The following is a 17,193-nucleotide window of genomic DNA, read 5'->3' as shown; positions in this document are numbered from 1 at the left end:
AATCCCGAGTTTCGGGGCGTGACAAGCTCCACATAATTAAGTAGAAAAATTGTAATTTCAGTCCCGTATCTAAGTTGATTTGATTTGAGTTTTACTCTTGTAATTTATCAATGTCTAGTTTAAATCCAGTACCTTGAATTTTTTTTAGTCATTTTTCTGCTCAAAAGTCACTAATCTCATCGAATATTGTATATTTGAGACCAATGTTCTCCAACGTAGCTCATGTAACTGAATAAGCCTATATTACGCACATCAAAATAAATCTAAACAAAAAAACGAAAAATAAATCAAAACGATGCTCAAAATTTCAAAATGGGAGGAAAAAAGCTTGTCATTTTATTTTATTTTTGTTTGGGTAGATTTTAATGTGTATAATATAGTTTTTATTTGTTATATGAGTCATGAAGGATAGTATGAGTAGTGGATAGATTTAGTGGTTTCAGGCGACAAAAGAACCAAAACAAAAAAATTTAAGTTATCGGAAGAAAACCAAATATTGACAAGTTATGTTACAATCCATCAAATCAACTGGTATTAAAATTGCATTTTTCCCTAATTGAGTAGAATCTTGGCCGTATAGTACTTATCTCCAAGTATTCCTACTCACGATCGTCTCTTACACTAATTTTTCACACCAGAAGCTCCAAGCCCATATTATTTCGTCAAGCCACAAGCTCTAGATCCATGCATGCATGATTGTGCACAAATAGACTCCGATAGCAGCTAATCTGTATCCGTCCATGTTTTACAAAACATGTAGCACATATTATTAAGGGAAGTGCAGTGATTGCTTATGTTATTCAATTATGGGATCGTTCATTATTTATCAAGACAGCATCCCAAAGTACCGAAAGGAAAACTTGGTCATGCTTATGTTATTCATTCATCGTTCCAATGGTTGCAAAATGATTGGCAAACCATGTTGAGGACGAACTGTGACAAGGGGGATAGGAGAGTGAACATAACTCGGAGACAATGTGAACTTGAACTGTTGAAGGATCATAGAGAGTGCAATCTTCGCTTCATTGCTTGCAAAGTTCAATCCTACGCACGTTCTTGGGCCGAATCCGAACGGAAGGAATGCCATGGGGTTATTTCTTGTTGCCTTAGCCACCCCTTCTGCAAATCTCTCTGGTTTGAAAAGGTGAGCATCTTCTCCCCATATTTCTCGACTTCTATGGAGTTCTAGAGTGGGAATGCTTATTTCCATGTGAGCCGGGAGCTCGTACTTTCCTAGCCTTACGTTGCTTTTCGCTCTTCGAGTAAGATTTGTCACTGGGCTGTATAGCCTTAGGGTCTCGTTGATGATCATGTTTACCTAAACACATGAGAAAAAGAAACGAACAGGAACGAAAAAATGAAATGAATATACTCGGATTCTTGTTGTTAGGTTAATATTTCTCATAAAATGATAAGCACAGTTCAAAGGGAATAAGCTACTTACAATTTTTAATTTGGCTAGACTTTCGGATTTTGGATTTTCTTGGCCGAACACTTGAAACACCTCGTTTCTCGCCTTTTCTTGCCAATCTGTGTGAATCGCCAAGAAAAGAAACGTCCAAGAAAGCAAGCTGGTAGTTGTCTCATGTCCCGCAAGAAAAAATACCTTGCATTCATCAATGACATTATCAACAGAAATCCGATTTTTCTTGTCAGCAGCATGGTGAGCTGCAAGCAATGATCCCAGAAAGTCATTCCCAAAGTTCTGTCCTTGTCCTTTGAACACTTTATCCTCTCTTTTCCTCACAATTTCCATGATAGAATTGCGTAGAGATTGTTCGATTTTATCTGATTCGATATCATCTTTGGTCTTGAAACCTTTGCTGTGAGACATCAAAAGAAAGTCTAATTAGTTCCTTGGTAAGTGATTTGAAATACATGCCTAATCAAGATTATTTTTCAAAAGAGTGAAAGACGGAGTTTACATGAAATCAGAAACTCGAACTTTGTCAACATTTTTGAATAAGAGAAACCCGAGCTTCGTCAACATAGCGAATATGTTTCGCCCTTCCAAGTAACTACTTCCAAAAGCTGTTCTTGCAATCACCTCAGAACTTAGAAGATCGAATTCGTGGTACACTTCTAGTTCTTTCCCTTTATAATTTTTCCAGTTTCCTATCATAGTTTCCACACTTGCAACCATTGCAGGAAACATTTCCTGCATCAGGGCGGAACCAAAGATTTCAATATGATTATAACATAAATATCAAAGAAAAATATCATAATGTTGCTAAATTTGATTCATTAATAAGTTACGTGCTCAATCAGTTACCTTCAAGCTTTCTGCATAAAAAGCATGATTGGCTATTTTTCGCAGTTTCGACCATTTCTCCCCTTCTGTCATAACAAGCCCATCTCCCACGAGCTTCTCTGCGACGCCATCGATTTTGACTTTAGGATACATGCCTTCTTTATTAGACAATATTTCTTTAACCAACTCCGGTTCACTGATCACCATAAGAGGTCGAGGACCATTCCAAGAAAGAAAATTCTTTCCTATGACATATAGAACCGAATAAATTACATGATTTCATACACGTCTCATAATAAAAGAAGCACGGAAAATATTTCTCGTTACCATATATCTTCATCCACGCATAGTAATTAGGATGGATTCGAGGGAATATGTCGTGCGACAATTCCATTGGACCCTTGGCTGCTTGCTGCTTCAAGAACATGGCCTCTTTAGTACTTCCATGAATTAATTTGTATGAAGGGCCGGTGATCCCCTGTCTCCTCATCGCCGATTGTATACGAAAGGGTTTCCATATTACTTTGTAGATAAATCTTAACAAAAGCAGTGCAATAATGAACAGAGCAATTGAGAAAAGAATGCCCATGACCTTGTGTTTGTACAGGGTTTTAGCCTTGTCTGTTGATGAACAAGCAAAAGAAAATAACTTCACTTATGTTTATAGGGATCATATACTATTAGGTTGTAAGATTGAGACAGCCTGGTTCTAAGCATTTGTCGTCTGATATGTCGAGAAAAACCAGGGGAACACACAAGGCATGAAAATGAAAGTGATTTGGATGTTCTGTTTATCAGGATGCAGCATGTTCATTATTTTTTTCAACTTCTTGTCCCACCTTTTGTTTGGAAGTTATCCAAGGAAAAACATCGAATATAGAATTGTTCTTAGCTGATAAGGTATGAAAATGAAAGTGATTTGGATGTTCTATATATCAGAAGGCAACATGTTCATCATTTATTTCAATTTCTTGCCCCACCTTTTGTTTGGAAGTTATCCATGGAAAAAATTTGGACATTGGATATATGACTGTTGGATATAGTGTTGCCCATTTCAGACCAACACATGGAGGAGCCTGGCAAAGTGTTGTCGTTTTCTGTTGGTTAAAATGTGTGTAAAGGAATGTGTGATTATTTATCCGCAGGCTTGATGTCTTACCGCATGACATACAAAAAGTTCAAAAAGAAAAAGTTTGGGAAAATAATTGTTTTGGTGATTAACTTGTCCAAATTTTGGTTTTCGTCAATTAAGTGGGGTGTATTCAAATGATTTTCAATGACTTTTTTTAAATGATAAATTTTCGTGGATTTGGTGGATTTTTATTGACTCGTATAAATCTCACGTATTTGTAAACAGAATTCCATGGACTTTTGTAGACTTTTTGTGAGATTTTTGTAGATATTTCCAAATTTTTTGATTGATGATACAAATTCTTTGAACTAATAATTATTTAACATAAATAACATTTTCACTTTGAAATAAATTTTTTAATGTAAATACATTTACTTATTAAAAAAGTAAATATGTTTAATATATGAAAAAATCACAATTCAATTTAACAAAATCAAAATTTCAACCCCCGATCTACTCATCATGAATAAATAATTAATCAATAAATTTTTAATTTATAAGCTTATATCAAATTTTAATCAATATAGATAAATAACTAATCAAAATAGTATTAAATTTGATAAATTTTAAGTATTATTTTATGAAAAAAATCTAAGGTTCGTTATCATCAATATGATCAACGTCCACATTCGATTTGATATAGTTTCTCTCTATGCATTTGCATTTGCTCGTTGTTATTCTTGAGTGTCAAATATTTGATCAAAGTTGTTATCCTCATAAATTATCTCCAATTTGTTCATCTCGGTACAACATGTAATAACCAACTGTTGACAATTTGTTAGCTTCAACAAAATGAAATATAAAAATTGAAAAAAATTAATTTTTAAAGAAACTAAACATAAAATTAGATAAATAAAATCAGTTTAATTTCTAACTAGAAACAACAGAAAATACAGAAATTGAAACATATTATTTTTTTAAGAAACCAAAAGCCAGATATACAGACTTCCCCATATCACATTATATGCAAAAATTTGGAGCACACACATAAACAGACAGAAACAACAACGAACGGAACACAGAAAGAGATACATAGAAACCATAATATGTTTTTTTTTATCAAATCAATAATAATTCAAGAAAGGATCATACATATGAAATTCAAGGAACCCTCGACTTGTCTTTAAAGGAGAAAAGCGACGTCTTTGAATGAGGAAGAGAGGTATATGGGGTGAGAAAGATATTTTGTTCGGTTAAAAGTATACCAAAATCTTTAGGGTGAGTAGAAGACAATTTTTGAGTTTCTAAAGTTGTACCTAGAGTTTTAATGTTTGTATATAAAGATTTATATTATAATCATTGTAAATCTCTTAAAATATTAGATACCTATAAATTTTTAAAAAGTCAAGTTTGAATACCACTAAACTTTTTTAAGACTATAGAAAAATCTAATTTGAATATCACTAAACTTTTATAGAGTTTATAAAACTCTATGTTTAATAACTCAAAACTTTTAAACTCTACAAAATTCAATAAAAATAATTAAATTTCTAAGATTGAATACACACCTCTAAGTTGTCAAAATTCGATTTTTGTACACTAACATTTAATTTTTGATTATTTTAGTCAAATTGCTGACATAAAGTCTGACAAGTCAGCAATTTAATCATTTTAGAATTTTCTAGTGTCATGTTGGACTCAAATAACTGAAAATTAAAAGTTAGTATACTAAAAACAAATGTTGAAAAAAAAACCCAAATTAAACAAGTGAATGGAAAAAAACAAACTATTTTCCTTGTATATTTCTGATCATGTGAAGAAACAAATTTAAGTAATTGTAAAATGGACTTTTATTGTATAAAATAAAAAAGAAAAATATGACTTGTGCTATGTTATTTATATGAATATTCCGCATCTTTAGGTGATCATCCACTCAAACCTTTCTATGACCTATTTTTATAAAATTTCTTTTTAGATTTTAATTATTTATGCTATCAAAATTTAAATTTAGTCATTTTTTAATTTTTAAAATTTTATTCATTTTTCTACATAACTTTATTATGTCAGTGTCAGTAACATTTTAACATTTTTCTATATATNTAATGATATACCAAATAAAATATTAATAATTATTTTTATTGAATAAAAATTATAATTATAATAAAAATAAATAATGAAGATGATGATAGTAAGATGAAATAAATATAGAATACTTATTATTTAAATATTTTATATATAATATGATCTATGTATTAAAAATAATTTTATTTCATTTTATTCTATTTTTTTCTCATTTCCATCATAGAAATTGAATAGATATATCATTTCATTTATATTTTCATTTCATTCCAAAATTCATTATATTCATAGTTTATTCCATTCAATCATATCAAGCATGACCTAATAATTTACAAAATGCTGATTATCATATAAACCTCCAAATCCAGCATGGGAAGTTACCAAAACATTTAAATACCAAGCACAAAAGAAGATATATAGGACCAAATCCCACAATATAAAAAGATTAAAGAAAGTCCTACAATACATTTAAAAAGAAAAAAAAAATTCCTAGAAAACACACCACTAATCAAAATTGAAACCTAACCAAAATCAACATAAACTTAACCAAAATAGAGAAATTATGCATTAAAAACAAACTTTATCTTTTACGATATAAAATACAAGAGTACTCTATAATAAGTTACTAACAATATAAAGTCATATCAAACTAAAACTTACTATATGGCTTTATTATATTATATAACATTTTTCTAAATTTTATTTTAATTCTTACTATTTCAAATTACAAAATTTATAACTTTTATTTTTAAAACTATTATTTTTTATTATGCGATTCCTTAATAAGAAGTTTATTAATTATGGTCGAGTTTGTAATTGAAAGAACTCGTGATGTTCGACAGATACCTCAAATACTAACAATATCAGATTAGGATGTAAAATAGTAAATTTGTGTTTAATCAGAAGTGAGTGTTGTGCCAGATGTTACAACATCTCAGACAACATGCAGCGAAATATTATATTTTGAAACACAAATTAACTTTAAATAAATAATTGATACGAGATTAAATATGCACAAGTATAAATACTTGTGCAGTGCCTTATGGCAAAAATTAATCATTAGAAAATCTATCTGATTACGAAAACCTATCACTAGTGATTGAATCAAAAATAAATTTCCTCAACAATTTTTGAGAAAACAAATGCTTTCTAAAACAAAGATCACGAATAAAAACTAGAGCAAGAAAGAAAAAGTGTGATGTCAAAAGGAGATCCACGAGAAACAGTCTTCAGCCAACTTCTTCCCTGATGTTGTCTGCAGATGTTCTCAACATTCACGGCCACACACTATCACCACTCTTCAAAACACAGCACGTCACTTCAATAGAATTTTCTCTAAAATTATGAACGTGCACACGTGAATGTATATTGACCGAGAGAGAGCCGCTTCAACAATATCCTTGATCTCTTATATATAGACGTAGAATTTTATCTCCACAAGGAAACCTATTTCACAAGGAATGTTAAAGTTTAATTAGATATACACTCTATTTAATCATCGATACCATATCTGATTAATTAAATATCATATGTAGAATATTTTTTGTATGTTTATCTCATTATCTAGAAAGACAAAATCTCACAAGATAGTATATCAAATCATCTTAACATGGAAAAGATAATTTTAGGAAAATACTTCAAATCTAGTGAATTATATCAATTATTCTCTGAAATATTATTTCCCTTCAATCTCCCCCTTTTTGCCTTTCTGGACAAAATGAGATCAAACTCAATTCTTTATATTCTAGCTAACTCCCCCGAGTTAAAGAATCTTCTCCCCCTGAATAAAGTAATGTTAACACGGGTGTTGTGGGTTTTGCTGACAGCACATGAGACAACACCTGCATCATTTTTTTAACAGATTATTTAAGCACATATAACAAGCATAAAGACAACATAAAACCTACTCAAAATACTGACTGATAGATCTAAGTAACACACAACATAAAACAAAGCAAACCAAAAAGATATAACTCTTCAACCAAACTACTTAATTCTCATTTTCCCTTTCATCAGAATCCTCTTGCTCTTCAACTCCGTCAGTGACTTTGGTCCCAGATGGACCAGCTTTAGTTTGATTATCTCCCCCTTTTTGTCCAGAATGAACTCCCACATCCAGAAGAAGCCGATAGGTTGTAGCCAAATCTTCATAGTAGGCAATATCAGCCTTTGCTCGCTCAATAGCAGCCTTGGCTTGTTCAATTTTTACCAGAGCATGATCAAGTTGGGCGTGCACCTCGGGGACAGTAAGCAGTATAAAGTCAGAGGACATGGGGGCGTCGGTCTTGCATTTAGAAGTGGAATCCTTAGCAGGGGCAGAAAAAGAGTCTTTCTAGGGAAGATCAATCTTCCGATTGCCCTTAAAGAAGGCCGGAGCAATTTTTAATGAATCTCCACTGGTAGACAGTGGTTCGTTCACATCTCGAATAAATCCTTGAGACACTAACACCCCATAGATTAAACTTGGAAAATGAAGATTGGACGACTTAAGACCTCCATCAGCATACTGAAGTACGGTGTTAAAAACCAGCTGGCCAAAATTGCGCATTCCATCTGTCCCGATGGAATATAGGATCGGAGCTTGATGTTTTGTGACGGTGGTGGTGTTTGTGGAAGGAGTCCAGTTTCGAATGGAAAGCTTATGGAACACCGAATAGAATGAGGTTAGGTTGGCAGCGAGTAGCTTCTTTGGATGACTCGGAAATTGAGTAATAATGCCCCCAGTGATTGTGGATGTGACAAGATGAATGTCCGGAGCAATTCCATCACCATCCCTTGTAGAGGTCTGGTAGAGCTCATTGATAACCGAGAGATTGAAGTCATAGATCCTTCTTCTGACGAAGACTTTCTCGTACTTCAATGAGCGTTCATCACCCACTGCTGTTGACAAATTTGCATAAAATTCCAGTACAAGTAGTCTGGAAAAAGGTATTACTGCTGAGACGGTGGAGAACAGGTGGCAGTGTTTGAGAAAAACTAGCAAATTGTGTCTTGCAAAGACAGCCTCATCAATATTCTTTTCTTCCAAAAATAAGCGATGCGCATACAGGTTCCATTGAGCAGAGGCTCGCTCAGTGTAGAATTTGTCTGAGAACGCGGTAGTCAAATCATAGTCAGAAACATATGTGTTGTCCACAATGTTGTCCATATTCTCCGTAATATTTTACGCAGCAGAGGACTCTTCAAGAACATCAGGAGCAGATGAGGCATGCTCATCAAGTGAGTCGTCAGGATGGTGAGAAGGGCCACCAGACTTAGTACCTGGTGAGAGACTAGCCGAGGAGTCTCTTATCTCGTCATTAATGGAAACAGTTGGAAAAGTGCGAGGCTTGGGCTGAGCATATTTCTTGTTTTTCTTTAATGTGGCCATAAATTGAGCCAGCGAGATCTCATTGTCATCTGCTTTAGATGCAGTGTGTGTTTTCTGCGAAGGCAAGGGAACATTTGCAGAAGAAAATGCGGGGGTCTTACCAGTAGTAGCAGGACCCAGAGGAACAGGCCGTTTGCGAGGAACCAGCTCAAAATCTGCATCGTCAGAGTCATCTCCCGAGGAGCTATTAGGATCAATTAATGACGGCCGAGTGGATGGCTGGACCCTTGAAACGGAAACGCTTCCCAGGAGTAAGATCAGGATTATATCCTTCCTGCCTTTTTGATCGTCTTTTAGGAAGAGATGGTGGATCAAAAACCCTAATGATTGGTGGGTTATCAATGTCAAACGCATTTTCAGGCTCGCCCGGTGCAATCACCTCCAGAGGTTCGGGCATTAGAACAGCAGGGATGATCTACAAATTCTGGACAGAAGGTGTTGCAGCAGATGTTGCAAGAGGTGAGGAAACATCCTCTGTATGACCAATTTCGCTTCGAATATCGTGGGGATCAAAGTCCTTTCTTGCCATTTGCACAAGATAAATTTCAAGTGAAGAGACGAATTGAAAATTTTGGGGAAAGGTTTTGCAGAGAAAAGTTGCGAGAGGATGGTACGAAAATTCGAGAAATATTTAGGCAGATAACGATGAATTAGACGGTGTAAATGAATGAGATAAGTATGAGTAATTAATTTAACGGTAACAAAATCAAACAATCACGGTAACAGAATTTTCCCCAACGGTAAGAAAATAACGGCACTGTTTAGGAGCTTAACACCCTTTCAAATATTACAGAGACAATCTGAGACTAGCCACTTTCAAAATTTCCAGATATAACTCCACATCGAGTTTTAGCCCCACTGGACATCAATGATCACATAAATTAGAGATTTTCACCCAGTCTGGATTTTCAACGAATGTTACATTGTTCAAATACTTATGTCCTCGTGATACGACTATATTCACAATGTTATGTTTATGCATGACCTATTTATGACTAATAACAGAATGTAACGAGAATAGAAACATGAAAACAAGTATGAGATATATTTACAGATGAATTGTTTTCACAAATGTTGGCAACATCTTCTGACAACACCTACAATTCCAGAAACAATTTTCAGTTTTTCTTCATACTAACTTGTAGAATTTCTGAACATAGAAGTGGCAGCTCCCACACTAGAAGAACAGTCTTCAATGGACTCTTCTAGGCAGCTTTTTCCATTTTCTTCTATTTCTGTGTTAACATTTAGAAGGGATAACTCCCGCACTAAAAGTCCAGCCTTCATTGGGCTACTTTAGGCAGCTTTTTCCATCTTTCCTTCTAATCACATATCAAAATTTTAATCACAATTTTTCAAATTCTTCTTGGATTAGTTGTCACATTGGTTAAGGTCAAGTGACTATTCTTCAATTCTTTTGTGACCAAATTCGCATGTAAAGGTGTGAAGTTTTAAGAGGTAACTAGGAATTGTAAGTGCATTAGAAAATTATGCTACACAGTTTCAACACGACATATCATAATATGAATGCAATGCAGTATGTCTAAGTCCTAAAGATGCGGATGCATGGTAGATGTTGTCCGAGATGTTGTAACTGTGAGGCCCGGGGCCGAAGCGGGCGGGGGGTGATCGCCGGTGCCATGAGGTTGCACGGACAATGAGCGGCTCCTGACAGGCTTCTAGGCGGAGGGAACATGAATGAACCGATCTTACACCGGAAGGAGAGGGATTCCGAAACTGTTCAATGTAATGGACTGTACAGTTGAAGAGGGCTTAAAAGATTTGATATGTACTACTCATACCACGAAGGTGCATCTTCTTTTCGGTAGCTCATCACATAAGAACTTCAATGTTAAGCGTGATTGACTTGGGGCAATTCTGGGATGGGTGACCTCCTGGGAAGTTTCCTAGGGGGCGTGTGAGTGGGGACATAAGCACGCTGAAAAGACTCGTCTTGGTACAGTGAGGACAGTCGTCGAATCTGAGGCGTTACAGTTGGTATCAGAGCCGACCTCTCCTAGTACGGTGTGGGTTCGGGGACGAACCAATCGGAAGCTGGTGGGCATGTGAGGCCCGGGGCCGAAGAGGGCGGGGGGTTATCGCCGGTGCCATGAGGTTGCACGGACAATGAGCGGCTCCTGGCAGGCTTCTAGGCGGAGGGAACATGAATGAACCGATCTTACACCGGAAGGAGAAGGATTCTGAGACTGTTCAATGTAATGGACTGTACAGCTGAAGATGGCTTAAAAGATTTGATATGTACTACTCATACCACGAAAGGGCATCTTCTTTTCGGTATCTCATCACATAAGAACTTCAGTGTTAAGCCTGCTTGACTTGGGGCAATTCTGGGATGGGTGACCTCCTGGGAAGTTTCCTAGGGTGCGTGTGAGTGAGGACATAAGCACGCTGAAAAGACTCGTCTTGGTACAGTGAGGACAGTCGTCGAATCTGGGGCGTTACAGTAACATCTGAGACAACATCCAAGAATGATTAGACAGAACACATGCTGAGAGATTTCCTAAGGTCGGAGAACCTCTCGAAGTCTAATGATTTGGTGAATATGTCAGCCAATTGGTTATTGGTATCAACAAATTCCATTCGAATCAATCCTTTCTCTACTAGATCTCTAATAAAGTGGTGACGGATGTCAATGTGCTTAGTACGAGAGTGTTGTACCGGATTTTTTGAAATGTTTATTGCACTAGAATTGTCACAATACATTACTAAGGGTTCACTCTTAAGTCCGTAGTCTTCTATCATTTGTTTCATCCACAAAAGTTGAGTCCAACCACTTCCAGCTGCAACATATTCAGATTCGGCAGTCGAAAGTGAAACGTAATTCTGTTTTCTACTATGCCATGATATTAGGTTATTTTCAAGATAAAAACAGTCTCCAGTGGTACTTTTTCTATCATCCAAATCTCCTGTCCAGTCAGCATCTGAGAATCCTACTAAGTTCTAGTTGGTGTCATGAGTATACCATAATCCTAAGTCAATTGTCCTGGCTATGTATCGTAGAATACGTTTTATGGCTTTTAAATGAGAAATCTTAGGATTAGATTGGTATCTAGCACATAAGCAAACATTGAACATTAACTCTGGGCGGCTAGCAGTCAAGTACAGGAGACTTCCTATGATGTTGCGGTAAAGGGTGTTGTCAACATCTTCGACCTCAACATCTTTAGATAATTTTTCATTTGAGCCCATAGGTGTCCTCATATGCTTGGTGTTTTCATTTGCAAATTTCTTAACTAGATTCTTAGCATACTTTCTCTGACATAAGAAGATGACATCATGCATTTGTTTGATTTGCATACCAAGAAAGAAGTGTAGTTCACCAACCATGCTCATTTCAAATGTAGTAGGCATGCATTCAACAAAGTCATTAGCATGTTTCTGGGATGAGGAGCCAAAGATGATATCATCGACATAGATTTGACATATAAGTAACTCACCTTTGGATTTCTGAATGAAGAGTGTTTTATCTACCTCACCTCGTTTAAATCCAATATCAAGTAGGTAATCAGTCAATCTGCCATACCAAGCACGTGGTGCTTGCTTCAAACCATAGAGAGCTTTTTTTAACTTGTACACATGATCCGGATTGTGTGGATCTTCGAATCCTTTAGACACTCTAACATGTACTTCCTCACTCAAGAAACCATTCAGAAAAGCACTGTTTACGTCCATTTGAAACAGTTTTATTTTCATGTAGCATGCAATGGCTAGCAAAAGTCGAATTGACTCAATACGGGCAACAGGAGCAAAGGTCTCATCAAAATCAACCCCTTCAACCTCTGTGTACCATTGAACAACCAACCTTGCTTTGTTTCGAATGATGTTCCCTGACTCATCAGTTTTATTTTTAAAAACCCACTTTGTTCCAATTATGTTGCTATGGTCAGGAGGTGGAACTAAATCACAGACATCATTCCGAACAAATTCTTCAAGCTCATCATGCATAGCATTAATCCAAAATTCGTCTTTTAAAGCTTCCTCTAAATTTTTAGGTTCAATTTGAGATACAAAACATGAAAATCTAACCTGTGAGTACATAGTACTCATGCACACTAGTCCAACCAACTTTCGGTAGTCAACTTTCTCTTTCTTTCGAGTTTGAACTTCCCCTTGCATACCTCCAATTATTTGAGATGATGAATGATTTTTCTGGATCTTGGTAGGTATATTTAGCCCATCATCTACTGTGTCATCCTCATTGTTTGCCTCGTCCTCAGATTCAGTGACTTCACTGTCACATGTTGCGCTAGGTGTTGCAACATCTGGGGCAACACCTGCATTTTCCAGAATGGTCGGTCGGGTTTTCCAGAAGATCATCGTTATCATCCTCAGCAGTTTTCTTCTTGAGATCTGCACAATCATCAAAAACTATATTAATTGATTCCATAATAGTCCTTGTTCTTAGATTAAACATACGATAGGCTCGACTACTAGTGGCATATCCTAAAAACAGACACTTATCACTCTTTGAATCGAATTTAGCAAGCCGATCCCTGTCATTTAAAGTGTAGCAAATACAGCCAAAAATATGAAAATATTTCAAATTAGGCTTCTTTCCCATGATTATTTCATAAGAAGTCATGGTTGAAACACTTCTCAAATACACTCTGTTTGAGATATGACAAGCCGTATTTAAGGCCTCTGCCCAAAATCGCTTTGAGATATTCTTTGAGGTCAGCATCACCCTTGCCATTTCTTGAAGTGTCCTGTTTTTGCGTTCGGCTATTCCATTCTGCTGTGGAGTTTTTGGGGCCGAAAACTCGTGTGAGATACCTTTTCTGTCACAAAATGATGAGAATGAAGAATTCTAAAATTCCTTACCGTGGTCAGTCCTGATTCTTCTTACCTTCAGACCATGAAAGTTTGTGATTCTTGTGATCAGTTTTTTAAACGTACTGAAGGTATCTGATTTCTCCTTAATAAAACTAACCCATGAAAATCGTGAGAAGTCTTCAACACATACGAAAGAATATTTCTTACCTCCAAAACTTTCGACTTCCATAGGTCCCATACGATCCATGTGAAATAACTCTAGACAGCGTGTTGTCCCAGATGTTGCCAACACCGGGTGTGACACGCGAGTCTGTTTACCTTTTTGACACTCACCGCACACATAGGGTATTCCAGATGAGATATTTGGCATACCTCGTACTGCCTCGTATTTACTCAGCTTCTTCAAGGTTTTGAAATTAACATGGCCGAGTTTCTGATGCCAAAGTTCAAGCTCAGTGAATTGTGCTTGTTTGCACGACATTTCTTCACCAATTTGATAGCAATTGTCCGAAGATCTTGTACCTGTCATGATGCATTTGTTAGATTCATCATAAACTTCACACGCATGCTTATTAAACTTGACATGCAAATTATCATCGCATAATTGACTTATGCTTATCAAATTTGAGGTTAGCCCTTCAACATGAAGCACATTATTGAGCTTTGGTAGTCCTTCAACATTCAAAATTCCTTTTCCAACAATTTTTTCTTTAGCTCCCCCTCCATAGGTTACTCTTCCACATTTTTGTTTCATGTAATCGATGAGATATTCTCTTGACCCTGTCATGTGGCGTGAGCTTCCACTATCAAAGTACCAGTGTAACGTCCCGAAAACCTGAAGGTCCACGTAAACCACATGCATGCAAGTTATTAAATTTTTTTGGTATTTTATTAAATTGTTTTAAAGCATTAAATGCTTGTTTATTTTATTAAATTGTGTTTAATTATTTTTATGCATAATTCATGCATGGTAGAATTTATTTCATGTTATTTTATAAGTTCATGCATTAGGATTTCTAGGTGCATTTCACGTCCGAACGAGAAACGGAGACCGGATAATTTTCGAAAAAATTATTTTATAACATGATTAAATTTTATAAATTTATTTAAGGTGTTTTTAAATGTATTTTCGAAAATGTGATTTTATTGGGTATTTTACCCGCAATATTTTATTTTTATATGGTACGTAAATTTTATCGAATCAGGGGACTTTTTGAGGGTTCGGCTAATATTTTCAAAATCTTTCCAACACAAAATATTTTTCGAGAGCGTGTTTGGATTTAATAGGCCTATTTTTAAACTAATTGTGCTTAATATTCTATTTAAACTTTAAATTAACAAATTAGGGCCCATTAATTAATTTATTAACCATTTAAATATTACATAATTAGCCCTTAACCTAAACCTAATCCCTCCCCAACCAGCCGACACCCTCTCCTATCAGAACACACTATGTTTTCAGAGCATTTCATCAAGAAAATCTCGGCCACCTCAATTCTTGCAAGGAATAATTATCCCGGCGCCTCCTACCTCTCGTTTTTCTTCATCAAATCATCAAGGCATGCTTGTATTCTCCTTTATGTATCATTCACGCCATATTTATGTTAAATGTGTGTTATAACATGTAAAAACTTTCGATCCAGCAGCTGCACATGAGGATTTATAGGTTTTGCTTTGTTTCATGCATTTCCACGATAACCACTCACGTTTTTTCTGAACTAAGGTGCAAGGGGCTGCGGCTTAGGGCTGTTTAGAGGCTGATAGTGATGTCACGAAGGATTGTTGGGGTGATAGTTGTTCGGTGTTGCTGTAGGAGGAGAGATCGAGAGTTGTTCTTGGGTTCTTGCTTGGTTGGGGCTATAGTTCTGGCTTGGGGTGGAACGAGTAGCGTGAGGGCTGGACCAAGGTCTGGACCAGACCCTGGTGGGTCTGGGTCACGACCCTGGAAGGGCCAACCGTCGCTGGGACCACTGAAGGGCCGGCTGCACGCGTGGAAGGGGTAAAGCTCGACGTGACACTTGCGGTTCTTAGCGATCGGGCGGGTGTTGTAGACTGCATGGGGGCTGAATCCTTGGGTTGGCTCGGTCTAGTAAGGTCCTAGGATGGTCTAGGAGAGGTGGTTCAAGAGATGGTTCACTTGGTTTTGGGCTAGAGACACGAACGTGTAGGGGCGATGGGTTTAAGGATCGAGTAGTGTGGTTGAGGGAATTAGCAGCAGCTTACAGAGTCTGATCGAGGGGTTTAAATGTCTAGTTTTGATGATTTTAGGACCTTTTAAATGTTTTTAACGTGTGATAAAAAGTTGGGAAAGTTTTGGTTAAGTTTCGGATCGATTCGGGTTAAAACCGGGACCTCGGTTCAAGTTTTAAAACGAATCAGTTAAGTTCTTATTTTGGCTCGAGTTTATGTCTAGGATTGCTTTTAAAAATGTTTTGGGACATTTGAAGGAGTTTGGTAAGCTTCGGGTCAATTTTAGAGGTCCAAGGCAAAAACAGTAATTTTTGGTTTTCCAAGGGCAAAATGGTCATTTTGCAACCAGGGTGAGATTTTGGTACTGGCAGCGCCCTGAGCACAAATTTATCATGTTTTTAATGTTTATGCATCATGATTCACGATTTTTAAGATTTTATGATAATATACGTTGCCTGCTTGAATTTAAAGAAAATTGCATATGTACGTGATTTTTATAAGTGATGAAAATGATAATGTTTTGAATGACGGGAATTAGTTGTGGCTATTGAAGTATATGTAAATGTTTAAGACGTATATGTAAATACTGATGAAGTATAAACAACATTACAGAGAGTTTTTACCTTTGATACCCAAACCTGCCTTACTGTAGGTCGATGGTGGGAGATGTTGCGGGAAATGTTGGACAACATTCGGGGTAACATCCGGCTTGACTTTTGGTTCATGCGGTCGTCCCTGAGCTTAAAACAATATGGCTTGATATGTCCAGGCTTAAAGCAGTAATGACATACATACCTTCGTTTTCTCTTCTTAGAAACAGGTGCAGTGGGTTGTCTTTTCGGTGGAGAGCTTTTGGTTGAGTGCTTAGATTGTGGCGGTGCGAATGTTTCAGTTTTTCCTTTCACAAAGACTGTTGTTTTGGAACATTCACCAATTTCGTACACACTGTCTTTGAATCCTAATCCCTTCTTGTCATCTCTTCCCATCTAAAGTATGGATTCGAACTTTGATGTGCTTGAATTAAACTTGGATAAGGTTTCAGTAGACTTTTGAAGTTCTTCTTTGATCTTTCCCATTTCTAAGTCTTTTTTGCTCAGAATTACTTCAAGTTTGACAACCACGGCTCTTAGATCAGTATTTTCCTTTACAAGAGTGGAGTTAAGCTTGTTTCTTTTAGTCCAATCTTCAAACAGCTCTTCATAAAGTTTCTGTACACTTTCAAGAGTTATCTCTTCATCATCAGATTCTGATCCGTTATCTCCGCTCGAATTTCCAGAAGTTGTGGATTTCAAACATATTGAATTTTTGCAGATGTTGCGGCCAGGTGTGGCAACACCTAGAGCAACACCTAAAGGATTCACTTGTAGCTTGTGATTTCCTGCCAATAATGCAGTCAAGGAGATATGATTGTCTTCATCATTGGATTTCTCCTCCTCA

The 17,193-nt window shown here is 36.3% G+C and overlaps 1 protein-coding gene across 1 annotated transcript; it reads right to left on the bottom strand.

The window, feature by feature from the left end:
• Positions 1–490: 490 nt before the first annotated feature.
• Positions 491–3,101, bottom strand: LOC140990232 (cytochrome P450 CYP749A22-like). The gene is made up of 5 exons (XM_073459832.1): positions 2,579–3,101; positions 2,273–2,496; positions 1,926–2,158; positions 1,445–1,823; positions 491–1,318 (listed from the first exon to the last, which is right to left on the bottom strand). The coding sequence occupies exons 1-5, from the start codon at positions 2,838–2,840 to the stop codon at positions 884–886; spliced, it is 1,533 nt and encodes a 510-aa protein (XP_073315933.1). The 5' UTR covers positions 2,841–3,101; the 3' UTR covers positions 491–883.
• Between the last annotated feature and the right edge of the window lie 14,092 nt (positions 3,102–17,193).

The sequence above is a fragment of the Primulina huaijiensis genome, chromosome 12 (assembly GCF_012295235.1).
Source record: "Primulina huaijiensis isolate GDHJ02 chromosome 12, ASM1229523v2, whole genome shotgun sequence".
Classification (NCBI taxonomy): domain Eukaryota; kingdom Viridiplantae; phylum Streptophyta; class Magnoliopsida; order Lamiales; family Gesneriaceae; genus Primulina; species Primulina huaijiensis.
The sequence above is the reverse complement of the archived record's forward strand: the minus strand, read 5'-3'. Positions and strand labels throughout refer to the sequence as shown.